Here is an 18,385-nt window from a genome sequence, read left to right on the forward strand (position 1 = left end):
ATAACCATTAAAGGGGACATATGATGTGATTTCAAGTTTTTCTTTCTCTTTGGAGTGTTACAAGCTCTTGGTGCATGAAGAAGATCTGTAAAGTTACAAAGACTAAAGTCTCAAATTCAAAGAGATATTCTTTATCAGAGTTAAGACTTGTCCAAGCCCCCCTAAAATGGCTCATTCTAACACACCCCCACGTCTACATCACGGTGTGGGAAGATTTGCATAACACCATCCAAATGTTCACACAAAGAAAGGAGGCGTAACTTTTATTCTTGCTGTTGCCGCTGGCAGCATGTCGTGGAGACCCTGTGTTTTGTTGTGAAAGCGAAACTACTTTGTTTGGCCTTCCAAAAGACGACACAACTAGAAATCAGTGGATAAGTTGTATTTACAACACTGTTCCAGAACAGTTCAACCCAAATATGTACGCAACGCATTTGATGTCTGTTGAGGAATGTTTCCTGTGAAAGTAGCCTACAAAGTGATGTTTTATTAACAAATTTCAGGAGGAGCACCCACAGATAATCAACGTGGCCAATTCAATATCAATAACTGCACCATCCATCCAACCACCACGAGAGATAACCACTATAAATAATCAGAGCAGCCTTATAGTCATTCTCTCTAGTCTTTCAGTATCTCTCCACCAGCGACCCCTCACCATCGACCCAATCCTTGGGGGGAGCACTCAGCATTCGGGCTGAAGCCAACCTCGGAGCCCTCTCCCTGGGCAGCACGTCTAACACACATGCTATTCTTCTCGCTTTATTATCTGCAACGTGAACTCGTGAGTCCGGTGTCTATTTCTATAAAGTGGGGCAGTTCCATATTTTCAAGAACTGCTTGGTGCTTCTGACTCACAATATGTAAGTATGTTTACATATGTAAAGGATTTGGCACTTCAGGATTCAAATGGAGTTTTGAGCAGATCACAAATGCAGACATGGTATTACGCAATACGCAACGCATAATAAGACATTATAATCAGTATTTATGTCTTCAATGGATGCAACAAATGTCTCATTTGTAATAGGCTTTATTGTTTTTGTCTTGTCATGCCGGGACACACGTCATTACAGTATGGTGAAGAGCATAACATTTCCGTCACACGCTTGAGGCATTCATTCGGATACCAACGCACTGGATAGCTGGCCAATCAGAGCAGACCTCACTTTTCAGACTGATGAGCTTTGTAGAAAACTACGCGTTTCAGAAGACGGGGCATAGAAGAGAAACAATAATGTTACTTAATAATGAATAGTATATGGAAAATAAAGTTTTTTTATATATCTTAAACCATATAAACACATTTCATTACACCAAATATTCCAAATACACGCAACATCATATGACCCTTTTAAGTCTCTTGAGCTACAGTATATAGGAGCAACCTCAGTTGATGAACCTCATGTTCTTTTTGTTGGTTATGACTTCATGTTTTCTGAACTATGAATATTAATACCTCATCCATGAAATAGTTTGAAGAAGTGAACGTTGCTTTTAAATGAGAAACACGCAGTACAATGTCAGACACAATAGAGCGGCAGAAAGAGTGGGCTGGATTACAGTCATAAGTGTTTTTGTGCAGGGGTGGCTGTTTGATTTTCCAGAGCTTTCTGCCAATATCTTTGAGACTCTGGGGGTATTCGGAGGCGGCCTTAACATCATAGCAAAATATGGAAATATAACAATGGTGATTATTAATGTCTGAGTTACAGTGTTAAAGAAAATGTTGTTAATGGTTATGAAGTTAACTGCATAAAAGGATACTGAAAACCACAAAATTACTAAAGGATTTTATGTATATATAATTTTATTTTATTTTTTTATGAGATTTAATGTTAAATATATAACCCTGGTTACTGTCTATTTAAAACATTCTGTTAATTAGTACTTTTAATTTTGTTGATTATAATATCAGTAATCTATATATATATATATATATATATATAGAGAGAGAGAGAGAGAGAGAGAGAGAGATCTGTAGGAGTCTGTTGTAGTATTCAATTTTGAAAATGATTTTGCATGCTGTAGTTTAATTTTAAAGGTATGATGTACAGATCAGTTGATAGACAAGTCTCTGCTTTCTTGATGCTTTATGTATCAAAAATTATTGTTTTTATACCACGTGGTAAGTAAGTAACATGAATAATATTCATCATGTTGAATCCAGATGTAGTATTTGTTCATAATATAATTATTTTGTTTAGTCTTCTGCGTGACAAACTGTATCTTCCGATTTCCCTGGTGCACATGAAGGCAGCATATGATTTGAAAATGACAAAGGCTTTAATTATCACCGTTAGAGCTTGAGTAACATAGCATTCATGTTATCTAAATAGATAAATCAGTGCATCAAAATGATGGATCATAATTATTTGTAGTGCAACCTGCAGTTCCAACACACAATAGAAGTGTAAAGGTGTTTACTTCATATAGACAACACAATGGTTCACCATGAAGAGATAATTTATGCTTTTTGCTATTACAATTTTTAATAACCTGTTAACCAGTGTGAGCACTGACCAGTGTAGTATGTGACTGTCTGATTACAGCAATTTTAATGATTTAATTTTAGTTATAAATACAGACTTACAATACTAGTGTACATTTTACACTCAATAGACAATTTTTTATGATTTTATCGGTTGTGAAAAGCAGAGACTCCTGACTATGCATGTAAATTCAAAATATACTGTAACAAAACTAGAGGAAAAAGATCCAGGCAGAAATGACAGTTTGTCTGTGGAGAAATCATAAAATCCATTTTGGGTTGAAAAGAAAATAGTGACAAATGTCAAGGGACTTAAAAAAAAACAACAACAACAAAAAAGAAAAACGCAAAACCTACAATATTTTTTATTGGTCTATGAAAGAAATCAAGTTAAAAGTCTGAATTGCTGAGGGACTATTTTATAGGATGAATAATAGCATATTGGACTTTGTTGATGTGTGGATTATACTATTTGTGCTAGGCTTATGAGTTAGGCAATAATAGACATCTCTCCCTCTCTTTCTCTCTCTTTCTCTCTCTCTCTCTCTCTCTCTCCCCCCTCCCCCTCTCGGTTTTCGTTCTGCTCCTGTCACATCCAGATTGGGTTAGTCTGTTAGAAGGCTCCTGTGGAGTTTATAATCAGGACTCAGCTCATAGCATTGCTTTTGAGAGGGATTTCACAAAAAGTGTGCCCACATCAGCATAATTCATCTTAAGGATACAAAAAAAGAAGAAAATAAATAGCTTAAGACACTTTTGATGCTAATGACAGAGATAGGATGGCCCCTCAACAACAACAACTTATTTCCATATCTAACATCTCAATGTTATTTACAGCATCTGGTTCTCTCCAAAGGTGTTACTTTTATTAATATTTGAAGTATGTGCAAAACGCAGTGCAGGCAGGCTTGCTTTTTCTCTCTTAACAGCGAGGATGTGTTTTTTTTTGTTTCTTTTTTTTGACAATGGAGCTCATACAAAAACAGGAAGTTCTTGGCAAACATCTCAAACCTATGCACACATGAACACACTACTGAACATGTGAAATATGGTGAGACAGAACTGTTCCCGAGGAGATTAGTTCAGACCCTTCGCTCCCTCCATTCGGAGAATAGCACACTGTTCAGGACAGATTTGTGAACCAGCGGTGCTAGGTGACAGATACTGCAACCTGCTATCATTTTTGACATGCATTTGCTTGGCAATTAACTGAAATAATAATTGAGATTATGAATATGGCTTCTGTGATCACTGGAATGTGAAACATGTAAAGCATTGCAGTTAGTTCTACTTCCGCAGACTCAAAAATGCCGTATCAGTGTTAGGTTTTTGAATGAATCTCTTTCTTTCTTTTTTTTTTTTTTGAGAACTAAAGAGTTGTATAATACTGTAAGTCCAGGAACATGCAGTATCATTTTAAGAAAGTGACATTTTGATTCAGTGTTGACTTCACAAGACCTTTTCCTTCTTTATGAGCAGGTTTATTTTAAATCAGCAAATCATCACCTTACCATTAACCTATTTTATTTTTATTTAATTATTTTAGCCTTTATATGAATAAAATACACCCTGGGACTAGTCTAAAAGCCTGAAGTCTTGTTCTTAACCCAAATATCATCAAGAGAAGGTTTTATGTTACTACAAAACTTTGTTAATATAATCTTTTGGAACGAAAGCTTGCCAGATGATTCTCTGAACCTTAAACAAGAGAAAATCCTTCAGGAGAAAAATGCACCTGTATTGCAATCCGCTGCTCAGTGTCCTCGACAAACTTAAGGAGTAACAAATGGAGCGCTCCACATTTTTCTACTGCATTTTCGCTTCAGAGCTTCTGTTATAATGACACATTTGAAGAATTCATCCATGGGTGAAAACTTTTTTATGCATGAGACAACAAGCATTGTTAATTTTGTGACTTAAGCAGCGATTTGCCTCAGCCAGAGTGGCTCTGGAGAGGCGAGCCTGACATGTCTGCCAGATGTTCCTTAGCCCCTTGGCTGGTCCCCTTATGCTCACCTTCTCCCTACACACGTTCAGTCACACAGAAACATGCACTACACACACTAACGGCTTCCAAGTCTCTTCATCCTACATGTCATTGAAGGTTTGAGCTCCTGCAGGCCATCTGGAGTGACTGCCGTTGATTCTTTAGACAGATGCCACTTCTTCCATCACAGGAAATTACATCAACAACACAATTAACAGTGCTTCTTTTTTAATCTTTGACAGGTTTGGCATGCCCTCTGTGACACAATAGTCATTTCCTGTCACATCAAATCCTGGTTCTATCCCATTAGTTGACATTTCATGGCACTTTTAAAGTGAAATGCCCAGTAAGTGGTGCTAAATATTGAGATAAATGATCTCAGAAACAGTTATACATGACTGCTGTAAGGTTTTTTTTTTTTTTATATATATATATATATATATAGATTTTTTATGCATCACAGCAAATTGATATGGTGAATGGTAAGACAAAAACACATTTGTTGAAACAACAATACCATTTTAGCTTCTTTGAGGTATTTTGTTAAGAGTCCTGATTCGTGTTTCACTTCTCCACATCACAAGTGCAATACTACATGTATACCAGGTGCGCTACCGAGCAAGTTTACTATAACAGAAGAGCAATACATATACAGTTGGTTATGTGATGCAAACATCAAAATTGATTAGTTTACAAACCATGCACGGCAAGAGTGTTTCGAGATCATAACATAGTATTGTGCAAACAACTGTGCACAAATAAGTCTTTATTTATTGACAATTTGCCCCATTATTATAATTTGTGTTAAAAGTTGTTGCTGTTTTACTGCCTTTAGTGAAAACCACAATGAAATGTATGTATATAGGTATATGTTTGTAGTTTTCAGCCAAAATGAACACCAAGACAGTAAACAGTTTTGCAATAATTTAGGCAGAATCACTTATTTACAATGCAAATAGTCTGTTTAATTCTAAGGATCAGTTTTTTTTTTGCTGCATAGATTATGTATGATATGACCCCTTCAGTACAATGCTAATAAAGTTGTGTTTTCTCTGCAAAAGCTTAGCTAATTTTGACCATCTGTTCTAAAGTGTTCAGTATGAGTGTGTGTAATGCATTATGCAAGGAAACAAAGAGAATTATACTAGTATGGCAAAAAAGGTATCCCATCACTTGAAGAGTTGAATAGATGTATTAGCATATCCCCAAACCTTATTTAATAATTAATGAACTTATTGTTAGCAGCCAGATGTGAAATATATTCTGTATATAAAAAAAATGAACATGTCAAATAAATGTTTTTCAAATTGTGTGTGAAGTGAGAAAATCTGAATCATTAAAATGCTGTGTACACGTATTTAAAAAACAATAAAAACTAACAAAATCTGTCCTATAGTAGATCACATAAAGATGACTCATATATGCAAGGATTTAGTAAAGAGTAATAATAATTAATAATTAGTTAGAATAGTTAATATTTTGCATGTACTGTATTTTTTATTGTATTAATCTCTTACTTATCTGAGCCATTCTTTACGTGCACTATTATTGTGTGTGCCGCCCTTTTTCCTTTACTTTCAGAGTGCATCAGAATGCTTCATAATACGTTTGAAAGCACTAAAATGTGCCCTTCATCTTATGTTGATTTGAAATCACACCTTCAGCTTGTGTGTTTTCATGGAGATGTCTCATAACATGAGATTTAGACATTTATCGTATTGAACGGTTCAATTGCCTGTCCTTGTAATCTTCCTCAGTGGCTTATAAACGTAAAGTGACTATTGGCTGCCAGACTTGCTCTCTTTCACAAGCTTCCTCTGAAGCCTGGTTTTATTCATGAGTCTGCTCTGTCATTGCAGAATGTATACTACACCAGCACTCAGCAGTTATTCGTGGGCATCTTGAGCCCCACCATTGACGATGATGACAACAAGTGCCTGGTGGATGTGAACGGTCGGCCACGGCTCATTGAGTGCAGCTATGCTGTGGCTAAACGCATGAAGCTCCACTGGAGGTTTACTCAGGTAATACACACATGCTGCACAGCCTGTGCTCACGTATACAACAGGTTTCTTACTCCCAAGGTGATAAATACTGACACTTTCCTATTTTCAATTTTTATATTTTCATGAAATGAATAAATCATACCAATTTTTTATTTATTTTTTTGCTGAAAACGTATTCACTCTCAGGTCATCCTAGATGTAAATGAGTTTATTTCTTTATCAAAACATATTTGGAGAAAATCAGCATTATATCACTTACTCACCAGTGGATGCTCTGCAGTGAATGGGTGCCGTCAGAATGAGAGTCCAAACAGCTGATAAAAACATCAAAATAACTAATCCACACAACTCCAGTCTATCATCTTATGAAGTAAAACAAGATGTGAAAACAGTCTTAAACCATTTTAAGCAAATATGTCAGTGATGACATTTGTTTTGATGTGAGAGGACAACCAAAATTTGATCATGTAACTCGAGGTAGCATTATTATAGATTATTATGGACTAGTATTTTGGCCAGCAGTGACAATAAAGTTAAAATGCCACAATGATGGATTTGTGTCTTCAAATTCAACTTTTTATTTGATGGGTGGTGTGGATTACCTGCGGATTATAGTGATGTTTTTATCAGCTGTTTGGACTCTCATTCTGACGGCACCCATTCAACTGCAAAGGATCCATTGGAGAGCATCTACGCTTTTTTCAAATCTGTTTTAATTTAAAAAAAAAACAAACTCATCTACATCTTGGCTGGCCTAAGGGTGAGTTGAATTTATATTTTCTTTGGGTGAAGTATTCCTTTAATTCTCACAATATCCTGCTTATAAATCAAACTGTGTAGTATATAGCTGTATGTAATTGAAAAAGTAGTGATACTTTTGGTTATGAGTTTCTGTTTTAAGCTGATGTTTTTGTACTTCTGCTCCACTGGGGTGTCATGTTTTGTCAGGGACAGTGTAGTGCCTTGAGCGTGGATTGATGTTTAAGAGTGACTGCCGTGATGAAAGCTAATGTTGATAAAGTTCATGTTTTAGTCATCCAACTAGAAAAGAAAATGCTAACAAAACACAACACTGCAATAGGGCAGAGTTCCTTGAGAAGACAACAGATTAAAATATTAATCACTGCAAACTAATTCATATTGCTGAATCCAAAGTGAAAAATTTATATTGATGCCTTTGCATTAGCGTAATAAAGGTTTTTCATTGAAAACAAACCTGTGTGACTCTAAAGACGCTACGGGGCATGTCTATATTTTGACATTCAGAGCTCTTTGCCCTACTGTGTTTGGTACCTCGGGAGTGAGAATAGTTTGTAATACAAGGGAAAAGACTGTGAATAATACATAAAAGTAAAACGAAAGGTTTATTTGATTTGATTAGATATTTTCGGAGGAGTATCTGATCATTAGTTCTCTTCCGGTCCTCTAATTAGAGCCAGAAAGGTCAGATGGAGTCGTATATTCCTCAACTCCTTTCAAGCGTAAAGCTCAACCGCATCATCGGCACTATTATTTGACCAAATCATGTGAGTTTGCATGTTCATATGATTAAATATATCCTTAAAATCATGTTCAAAATAAGTGGCACGTCAAACGAAGGGGCTCTTCTGAGATCCAAAGGACTTTCATATTTAATAATATGACAAATGCTATTTTCAAAACTTAATGTAATTTCTATAGTAACTAGGGCAATTATTATTATTATTATTATTTTATTATGTAACCTGAAAAATGCTGCATTTGCATGAAAAGAAAAGATTAATTCAATTTACTATTTTTTTTTTTAAGTTAGGTAGTTGCAATCAATTTATTTTAAATAAACACATTTTGTGGAAAGTTAGTGAAATAAATTTGTTTGTTTAAATGTAGCTAAAATAAATTGATTGCAAACACTTACCTTAAATGTTTTTAGTAAATTTTAATTCATCTTTTTTTTTCAGTGAGGTAAGGGTTATTACTGCAAAAAACTCTCTCTCTCTCTCTCTCTCTCTCTCTCTCTCTCTCTCTCTCTCTCTTTCTCTCTTTCTCTCTCTCTTTCTCTCTCTCTCTCTCTCTCTCTCTCTCTCGCTATATATATATATATATATATATATATATATATATATATATATATATATACACATATATATATATATACTCAATTTAATTTAAATTGAAATTTTATATATATATATATATATATATAAAAATGCGAGCAATATAAAACCTATAACAATATAATAATACTAAAACGACACTGGTAAGAAGGCAGCAAGGTACATCCAAATCTGGATCTACCAGAAAAAAAGCATTGCACACAACAAATATTTGCTCCATTATCTCTAAAGCTCATTTGAATTTGTTCAAGATCATTAGACATGATGTTATGGTGCCTTGGAAGCCTGTTTGAAAGCTGTTTACTTAAGAGGTGCTTTCATACAGAGATGCTGTCTGTTTAGTCATTGACTGACAAGGCAGTGAGGCAGCAAGGGAGCTGCCTGAGGTTTCGGACGCGGCCGTCATCTTCCAGCAGAGGGAAAACAGTCACGGCTGAGGGGTCTCCTTTAGACATTGCTTTATTCATAATGTAGCAGTCTCTTGTTGCTTTAACATTGTATATTATATTATATTAAACACATTTTGTCATGATACACCATTTATAAAGATTTTGTTTTGCTTTTATTTTTAATATTTATTTCTGAAGTTTAACATGTTAAATACGAAAATCATATCAACTTTTCTAGAAGAACCATAAAAAAGTGAAACCAATTTTTGTCAGATTGTGTTATAAAATCTTTATTTTCATCCATTTACAGTAAATTCTGTCATTTCTACTCTTGAAATAATCTTTTATTTTATTTTCTTCATAATTAATTGAATTTGATGTCAACAAAGCATGCTCAAATTAGATTTTACTCATTTAAATAATCGTTTAAACAATTAGGTTTTACATTTTAGTGTGTTATCTATTAGGTGTGCATATAGATGAGCTGTTTACACTTTTAAAAAGAGTCATTGTGTTTTACAGTTTTAATATAACTTAAAAAAAACTATTTTCTTTAATAACCATATGGGGGTGAGGGACTAGAAATAAAACGGCTGATATATAACTTTTAATAATACTAATTTGTATCAGAGCGTCTGTTTATTGGGATTATTTTTGCTCTTTGTAGGACAGATACTCATTGAAATGTGCGTCGGTTACTCTCATTAATTAGTTTCTGTTTTATCGCTTGCCATTTGTAGCTTCTTTTTCCAATTATGAAATATCTCTGCTGCCTCCCTAACTGCCTTTTGTGTTTGTGTATAAATCTCACATTAGCTATGGCTGAAGGCAATGCTCCAGTCTAATCTCAGTCTCACACTCACATGCACACATCATCACTAACATAGACTGAATCAATATTAAATGCCCCTGTTGGTTTACTTCTTAGACATGATGTGAGAGAACAAGGCCATTCTCATAGCCAGCTGACCAATTCTTGATAGTGAATTGATGTTAGGGATCCTTCAAGTCAACATCAGCCAACCATGCACAAAAGTTGATGTGATGAGTTGATTTGGGGTTGCCCTTCATATTAACCCTATGTTTACAGCTGGATGCACACCGTCACGTTAGACTTCTCATTAAAGACTTTGGAAACCTGTAACCTTTAACACACTTCTTATGCATCATTATGAGTGAAACATTTGTGCCCTGGCAGCTTTAGCAGACATACTAAGACAAGTAAAACTTCAAATTGTTTTGTTCTGATTCTGTTAGTCTCAAACAAAAACCTTGGCTAAGAGTCTTTCTTTCCATGTCATTGAGGTGTTTTTGTTCTCGTTGCATTTGTCAAGAAAAAAATGTGTGAGCTTAATTTTTAAAAGCAATGAAGTAACCTTCAGATGTCGAAATAACCCTTAATGATGAAACAACCCTCAGTTCCTCAAAAGATTTGATTTTTTTAAGCTCAAAGTTGAGCATAATTGTTTGAAATCCATGACTTTCATAACTTTCAGCTGCTCAACAACCGTCAGCATTATCAATAAACTGATAGCGAGCCACGTTACTTACTATGGTTCGAGGCTTCTTGCCAAGATTTATGAATTATTCTAAGTCATGCAAATTTTTAATCAAAAGTATGGTGACTTTAAAGACTGTCAGAAGAGTTACACTAAAATTGCTTTTATCTTTGCCTTACAGGTGTTCATTGTGTTTTAAAACAATAATATCATGAACTTCATCTCAGGAGCTGCTTTGAGAGTCACTTTACAATCTTTTCATCATTTCATTTAAGAAAAACCACTGTCAAATACACACTGAATCCCAAAGATCCCAAAGTTCATTTTAACTTTAAGAAATTATGACAGAAATATATGACTATTGTATCCTATAAGTGTATTTCTCTAAGTAATGATAATCGTATTAGGTTTAAGAGATATCATACAGCCAATACATTTTATTATGTTATATTATAATCAAAGTTTCAGTTTATACAGCTCATTAAATTTTAAAAGATTGATTACATTTTTTTTTAAGTTTTCATTAATTTAATTAGACACTGTTTTTAAAGAAACATTTGTATTAAATCATAAAAGACAGAATCCAGGAAAAGAAAATGGAAATCACAGAATTTGGGGGAAAATAAATTTCATAGATGGCTAACTCTGTGCAGTAGGGTTGCCATGATACTATACATATATCTTAGTATACTGTACTGGCTGAAGTATCATGATCCCGTATGTTATTGTGTTAATTCTTAATTCAAATATACAAAATGAACCAATTTTTCATATTTACAGACTAGTTTTTTCTAAAACAAGCAAGTCTTAATGAATCACTGAATCATTTATTCAAACAATTAGTTCAAAACAGTTGATTTATTTAGGAATGAGGCAATTGACTATTTTTAAAGAATGTCTCAGTAAATAATTGATTCGCCTGATTTGTTAAAAACAGATTCATTCAGAAATTAAACAAACCACCACTGTGTGTTGTTCAGAGTAGCTTTTCATCAGCAAAACATAGTGAAACCATCGTTATTAACAGTGCTGTGTCTAAAATGTAATTTAATTTCAACTTTTTGTTTAATTAACTGCTGTATAAAATCAATTATTTGCAATTGTGCCGATATTACGAAGAAGAGCACTCTAGATATTGCTGAACTATCATGTTATAAATAAAAAAAAACTAACTCAAGCAGGAGCTTTTTTGCCCCCATGTCTTAAAATTTCCAACTCTGACTGATGGACAGTGTAATGTCCAGGCACTCGGCCCAAGGAAGGTATCCAGTGCTGGATGAAGGTTTCCTGCGTGTTCGGTCTTTCAGCGTGTAGAGTTATTCAGTTTAGGTTAAACTCAAATCTGACTCCATTTTATTATCTAATCTGGCTCCATTTTGGTATGACCTTGAATTTAGGTTGAAAGGTTAATTGGTTGTTTGTTGGTCTCTAATTATAATTGTTATTCTTCTGACATTTGATTATTCTAATTTGACTCTTTACTTTATTTTACTTGTTCATTAGGAATCTATGTCGCTCACGGTGCCCCACGACGGCCGTTCTTCTACGTATGCCCCACGATCACAAACTCGCCAGTCTCAACAGTAGTCAGAGGTTATGACTAATACTATTTATAAGGTTACCCTTACTTACCATATTTTAAATAGTGTTTCGGTTTAGTCCCCCTCAGCTACCCATGTAAAACTTAGTTAAAGCTCCAACAATAATCAGCGGTTATGCTAGCACTACCTGTCTAGCCCCCATATTTAACGCAACTAAGTACAACTAAACTAAAGTCAAGCGGTTTAGCCAGAAATCTAAAACCTCACCTGATGTGCCCTATGCTCCATCTAGTCTGAGTTTTAGTATGCACTTAACCCTGGACGCAGATTTGCATAAACATAGCCTTCACTTAATCTACTTGAGAAACTAATTTCAGAGTAAGTCAGAGTAAATCAAATGTAACAATTTGTTATCAGTCAGGTAAGGATTATGCCAATTACATAGCCAATTATCAAATCAATACAAGACATCAAATTCTCAAAGATGAATCTAAGAATAAAAGATGCATACCTGACTTTTAGAAAAATACATAGTATGAAGTGTGTGGACACACTTCATGCTAAGGGCTCATTCCAGCTACAGAAGGCCCTGATCCTTTTGCTACCTCAGACCAAGACAAACACCCCCGAGATGAAGACAGAAACTAACAATTGGAATTTGCATTACGTCAGGTCCCAGACCAGGGTAGTTTACACCGCAATCTGAACAGAAGGTAATTTACATGGAGGACCCTGGGAAGGGGCAATCCCTCCCATTACACTAGGCAAAATATCTCTTAATTCTTAGGAAATCTTTTAATCTACTTTTGTAAGACAGAGACCATTGTACCAGTTGCACTGAGACAATTCAAATGACACCAAACATGACTGTAAAGATCACTTGCATTAATATATACCATTATATTCTACTATTGGCCATTCTGAGTGAGCTATGTGAAGGGAATGAATGGGATGAGAAGGAACTGTTGCATATGTGAGAGAGGCGTTTCCTGCATTTTCTCTCAGTGAGATGTGGGAACAGATGTCTGTATGTTAATGCACTGTGTGTCTATATGTCTCAGAAGATCAACGTGTTTGAAGTTTCTGTAATTCTTACAACAGTATATTAAAACACATAATTCAATGTTAAAATCACATTTAAAGGATTGATATCATTAATGAGAACCTAATGCAAATGCTGTTATGTTGATGAATGCACTGTATTTGTCATCACAAATTGGTTTTTTAATCTAACCCTTACACCTGTTCTAGAAGTGGTCAGATAAGCAAAGGATAAACTGAAACAGAATACACTGTTATTTAAAAGATTTTATGATAAAACTTTCAGTCCGTTTCTCCTGATAAACTGCAAAGCAAACAAAGACCTGCAATATCTCACTGCAAAATGAAACACTCAGTACCACATAAGCACAGCGGAAAGGTTGCTGCACTCAAATAGACTCTCTAGTCTAGATTTCACAGACATGCCTGTTCAAATGAACTCTTTCAGTTGTGTACTGTCGCATTTACAGTATAACTTACAGTAATACTGTAGTACATAGTACATTTAGTTTAAAGTACTAAACATTGCTACAACTACATAAACTACATTTAAAACATTTATAATAATGGACCCACTTTATATTAAGTGGCCTTAACTACTATGTACTTACATTTTAATTAATAATTTAGTACAATGTACCTATTGTGTACATACATGTTTTTACATTGTACTTATATTTTTAAAAAACTACATGTAATTACATCTGTATTTAATTTCTGTAATTACATTTATAATTACACTGTTGACCCATACTTTACACCTTAACCCACCCTTAAACTTACCCATACCTCCAACCCTCTCCCTGACCTTACCCCATCCCACCTCAATAGCAGCAAAAGTGTTTTACAATACAATATGAACACAATAAGTACATTGTACTTATTTTTTTATGTAAGTACATAGTAGTTAAGGCCACCTAATATAAAGTGGGACCATAATAAAATCTATATAGACGTCAAAAAATTAAAATAAATAAATAGAATAACTCAAATTTAAAATGTTAACAATAACTGTAGTAGTATTAGTGTTACTAAAATAACACTGGTTGGAGTGTCACAGTGTTTACGCTTTTAGGAAGTCAACACTAGATCCAGCTGTATCTGCAGCATGGACACTACTGACCTGTTAAACTGTAATGCTTGTAGCTGTATGCACTGCTGTTCTCGATAGGCTTGAGATAAACCCTTCATAAAGAATCTGTTAGAGAATGTAAAACCTCTATCTGAAGACCTCCTGACCACAGCTGTGTGGGACTTCTTGAGCACCTTTCAAAGAGCGAGAAGGAGTCTGCGGTACTGAGACCAAATAGACCCAGGTCTTTAGGCCACAGGCGTTCTCTTCTGTGAAAAGCAGGCTAAAATGAACACTGGCAGTGAAAACCTCAGCCATCCTATCTCAGTCCTGCAGTCCCATCCTCCCCGGCTTGAGATCAGTGTGGATGCTTCCCTCTAGCTCTTAGCCTGCTCTCTCATGTCTAAGCCTGCAGCGCTGCTGTTCCCTCGCAGATACACCAGCTGTGACTCTATCAAGCCCCTTTCAGAGGGAAGACGAAAGATGAAGATGAATTAAGTCTCTAAAGTTTTGAATGTTTTGACCCAAACTCTCCACCTCCTCATGTTATTTTCTTTATGGGCCTCAAAAAAGTTAGTATTATTATTACTTCCAAAACAACTTCATTTTAAAATTAACTTTTTACATTTCTATGTATATATATGTATATATATATATATATGTATATATATATATATATATGTATGTATATATATATATATATATATATATATATATATATATATATATATATATATATATATATATATATATATATATATATATATATATATATATATATATATAATACAGAGCAAACGTTTGGACATACCTCATTCAAAGAGTTGTCTTTATTTCTATGAAAATTGTAGATTCACACTGAAGGCATCAAAACTATGAATTAACACATGTGGAATTATATATGAAATTACATACATAACAAAAAAGTGTGAAACAACTGAAAATATGTCATATTGTAGGTTCTACAAAGTAGCTACCTTTTGCTTTGTAATAATAATAATAATTATATATATATATATATATATATATATATATATATATATATATATATATATATATATATATATATATATATATATATTAGAAAACAATTTGCAATAGAAAATAAATGCAATTAATCATGCCCCTGATACATGTATTGGCTGACATTCAAGCCTGAAATACCAGTTAATGCTTAACGTTTTTTCTTTTTTCATGTTTCGTAAAGTAGTACCACACACATTTTTGTATGATGAAATGAATACTAATAATTTGCATAATTAGTGTACAGTGTCAGCAGCGTCTAAAAAGCATATTATTAATTTACAACTTTAGAGATGTGCAAATGTCCTAAACCCTTTCAAGTTCACAGAATTGATGGAACTAATAGGCTGATTTTATTGAATTTATTTAATGACAAATATGTTTAACGTGAACACATTATTATTTTAATGTGACTAAATTAAAATATAATGGATTTGTAAAGATTTCATAAGATCTGTCAATAATTTTAATAGTTCATCCCAAAAAAGAAAATTTGCTGCACATTTACTCATCCGTGTTTTTGTTTTGTTTTTTCTTCATCAGAATAGATTTGGAGAAATTTAGCCTTACATAAGTTATTTATTTCAAACACACAGCTTTTTGCATCGCACAATATTAATTGATGGATTGGAGTTGTGTGGATTAGTTGTGAATCATTGTGATGTTTTTATCAGCTGTTTGCACTCTCATTCTTACGGCACCCATTCACTATAGAGGATCCATTGGTGAGCGAGTGACATAATGATACATTTCTCCAAAGAAACAAACTCTTCTACATATTGAATGTACTGAGGCTGAGTACATTTTCATCTAATTTTCATTTTTGGGTGAACTATTCCTTTAAGTGCTATATTTCCGTTTCCATCCAAACATACAAAATGTATATGTATGTTATGTATGAATAACTGTATTTTCTTAGGAGATAAGGCTGTGATTAGATTTTTCTCAACATGAAGTGTGAAAGGTTACCCACAATGAAAGGGAATTTTGTGGGAAGATGGATGAAGCCCTGACAGCTCCATCTATACAGGAACATGCCTGGGGATTCTGTAATGAAATATATCTATTTTCTTTTCTCCTTTCTTCAGGGAGGCTCCATCCAGAATACAAAGTCAAAGCGGTGTCTTGAACTCCTGGAGAACAATGACAGTGAGTTCGGATATCAGCTGACACTCCAAAAATGCACTGGCCAGAACTGGACCATCACCAATATGTTTCCTGGTAGCAACTTATGATGGTACCATCGAGACTGAGGGAGGACTGCATTGACAAATGATGACAAGCTTAAGCACCTGGATGTCTCTATTCGACTTTGACATCATATGATAAATGTTAAACATTTTTCTTAGCTGCTGTACTTGTGCATACTGATAAGCCACATTTGGCAGATATTGCATTGTGTATATTGAGGTTCTACACTGTACTGAGATTTATTTTGTGCAAGGTATACTTGGTTTTGTCTTGACTTGAAGGTTGTACCCGCTCCAATGCACACACTGAAGCCATAATTGCTACTATGTAGCAAAGCTTTGGCAACGTTCTTGCTGTATTTCTTTCTAGTGTCTCAGGTTTGTAGGGTGAGATTATTTTGAAATAACTCTGTACATTTTGGGGACATGCCAATATATTGGAACTTATCTAAATACAATCAACTGTTTTCTATCTACATGTATGGTAAATATTCTCAGTATTTATAATTAACGGCAGTAAAAAAACAAATGCGAAGAAGATTTGTGAGTTTTGCTGATCTACATTTTTCTGCACAAGACCTTGTACCATCATTCCTGTAAACAGAGAGAGCTGTAGTTGTAATGACAGATTTGGTAATTCCTCGCCATGTCTGTGGTTTGTTGAACAGATGTGCTCTCTCTAGAGTACATCTCAGGGTTCGTTCCTTCAGATGCATGGCACGCACTTGTTTTGTTCGCCAAAAATAATCCATGAAGATCACAGTGAATTTTACTGCAGGGGGTTTAAACTGGTGGATCAATGCAAGTCAAAAATGCAATAGGTTACAGGTCTGTTCAGGACATCAGAGGAAACACTTCAGAGTACAATAATTATAACAAACCATATAGATACAATACCAAAATATGAGATGTGCGCCCAAACAAATTTGCCCTCACTTTAATTCCTACAACTTTTGCCTCTATGAACTAATAATTTGCTGCTTGCTAATAGTAAGGTAGCTGGTAATTAATAAAGTAATGTGGCTCTGACTGCATTAAAAACAGGTATAATCAAGGTTTGTGCCATTCACAATGTGTTTTGTGTGGTGCATTGCTCGCTTGATTAATATTAGATGTCTATTAGATAAAAGTATTTATTTTATATAAAATCGATTCTCTTATTTAAAGTTAAATCAATATTTAACTTTAAATAATATATATATATATATATATATATATATATATATATATTATTATTATTATTATTATTATTACATTTATTTGAGTTGAATGTTTTAAACTAAAAGAAAGATGTCTGCACACTTAAATTATTTTATTACAACCAAGAGCAGAAATTGTGCCTGAAGAAGAGCTAACTGGTTGAAATGTTGTGCTTTGTTGTAATACAATTTTCTGAAGCTCTAATTTGGTCCAAAATTCATATTGTTCTTAATTATGAAAACAATATTTGAGCAATGATTTGAATCTCATTTTGCTGCTTATTGTATATGGAAGTTAGCAGAATGAAAGCATGAAATCACACTGAAACAGCAGCGCTCATGTTTGGTATGGTGTGCAGAAATGTGCAAGCAGTGCCTTTCATGTTCTAACAAACAGAACAGAGGAAGAACAGAAGTCTGTCTTTATAGATGGTCATACTACATAGGTAAAGTACCAAACTTAAACCTTATGTATCTGACCCATAAATGAACCCAGTGGAGTCAGAGCTCTGTGGTCCAGTTTAGTGTCTTAGTCCACAGTCCACTTCATCTTAATCATTTACAGTATTTATATGTGGAACTAAATTAATTGAATATTATGCAATATAATACTGATAATAATAATATAGGTATGTACATGAAAACTTTGGTGCTTAACATGACTAACACCCTGTTTCTAAGGTATTGCTAGGCAGTTGCACTTGGTCTAGGAAGTTGCCACAAGGTAAAAAAAAAAGTAATATCAGTATTCTATTCAGAGTACAGTTTCATTCATGGGTGTACGACAAATGGTGCATGAGGTAGATGCCATAATTTTGTACTGAAGAAGAGGCAACGTGTGTGGTGATAAT

The 18,385-nt window shown here is 34.2% G+C and overlaps 1 protein-coding gene across 1 annotated transcript in view; it reads left to right on the forward strand.

Annotated features, from left to right (window-relative positions):
- The window catches only part of galnt18b (UDP-N-acetyl-alpha-D-galactosamine:polypeptide N-acetylgalactosaminyltransferase 18b), a 102,044-nt gene extending 84,773 nt beyond the window's left edge, over window positions 1–17,271 (forward strand). Inside the window, exons 10-11 of the mRNA XM_026268417.1 lie at window positions 6,338–6,502; window positions 16,234–17,271. Of these exons, the coding sequence (XP_026124202.1) occupies window positions 6,338–6,502; window positions 16,234–16,380 (312 nt within the window). The 3' untranslated portion in view covers window positions 16,381–17,271. The remainder of the gene's footprint in view (window positions 1–6,337; window positions 6,503–16,233) is intronic.
- Window positions 17,272–18,385: the final 1,114 nt, after the last annotated feature.

The sequence above is a fragment of the Carassius auratus genome, chromosome 7 (genome assembly GCF_003368295.1).
Source record: "Carassius auratus strain Wakin chromosome 7, ASM336829v1, whole genome shotgun sequence".
In the NCBI taxonomy this organism is placed as follows: domain Eukaryota; kingdom Metazoa; phylum Chordata; class Actinopteri; order Cypriniformes; family Cyprinidae; genus Carassius; species Carassius auratus.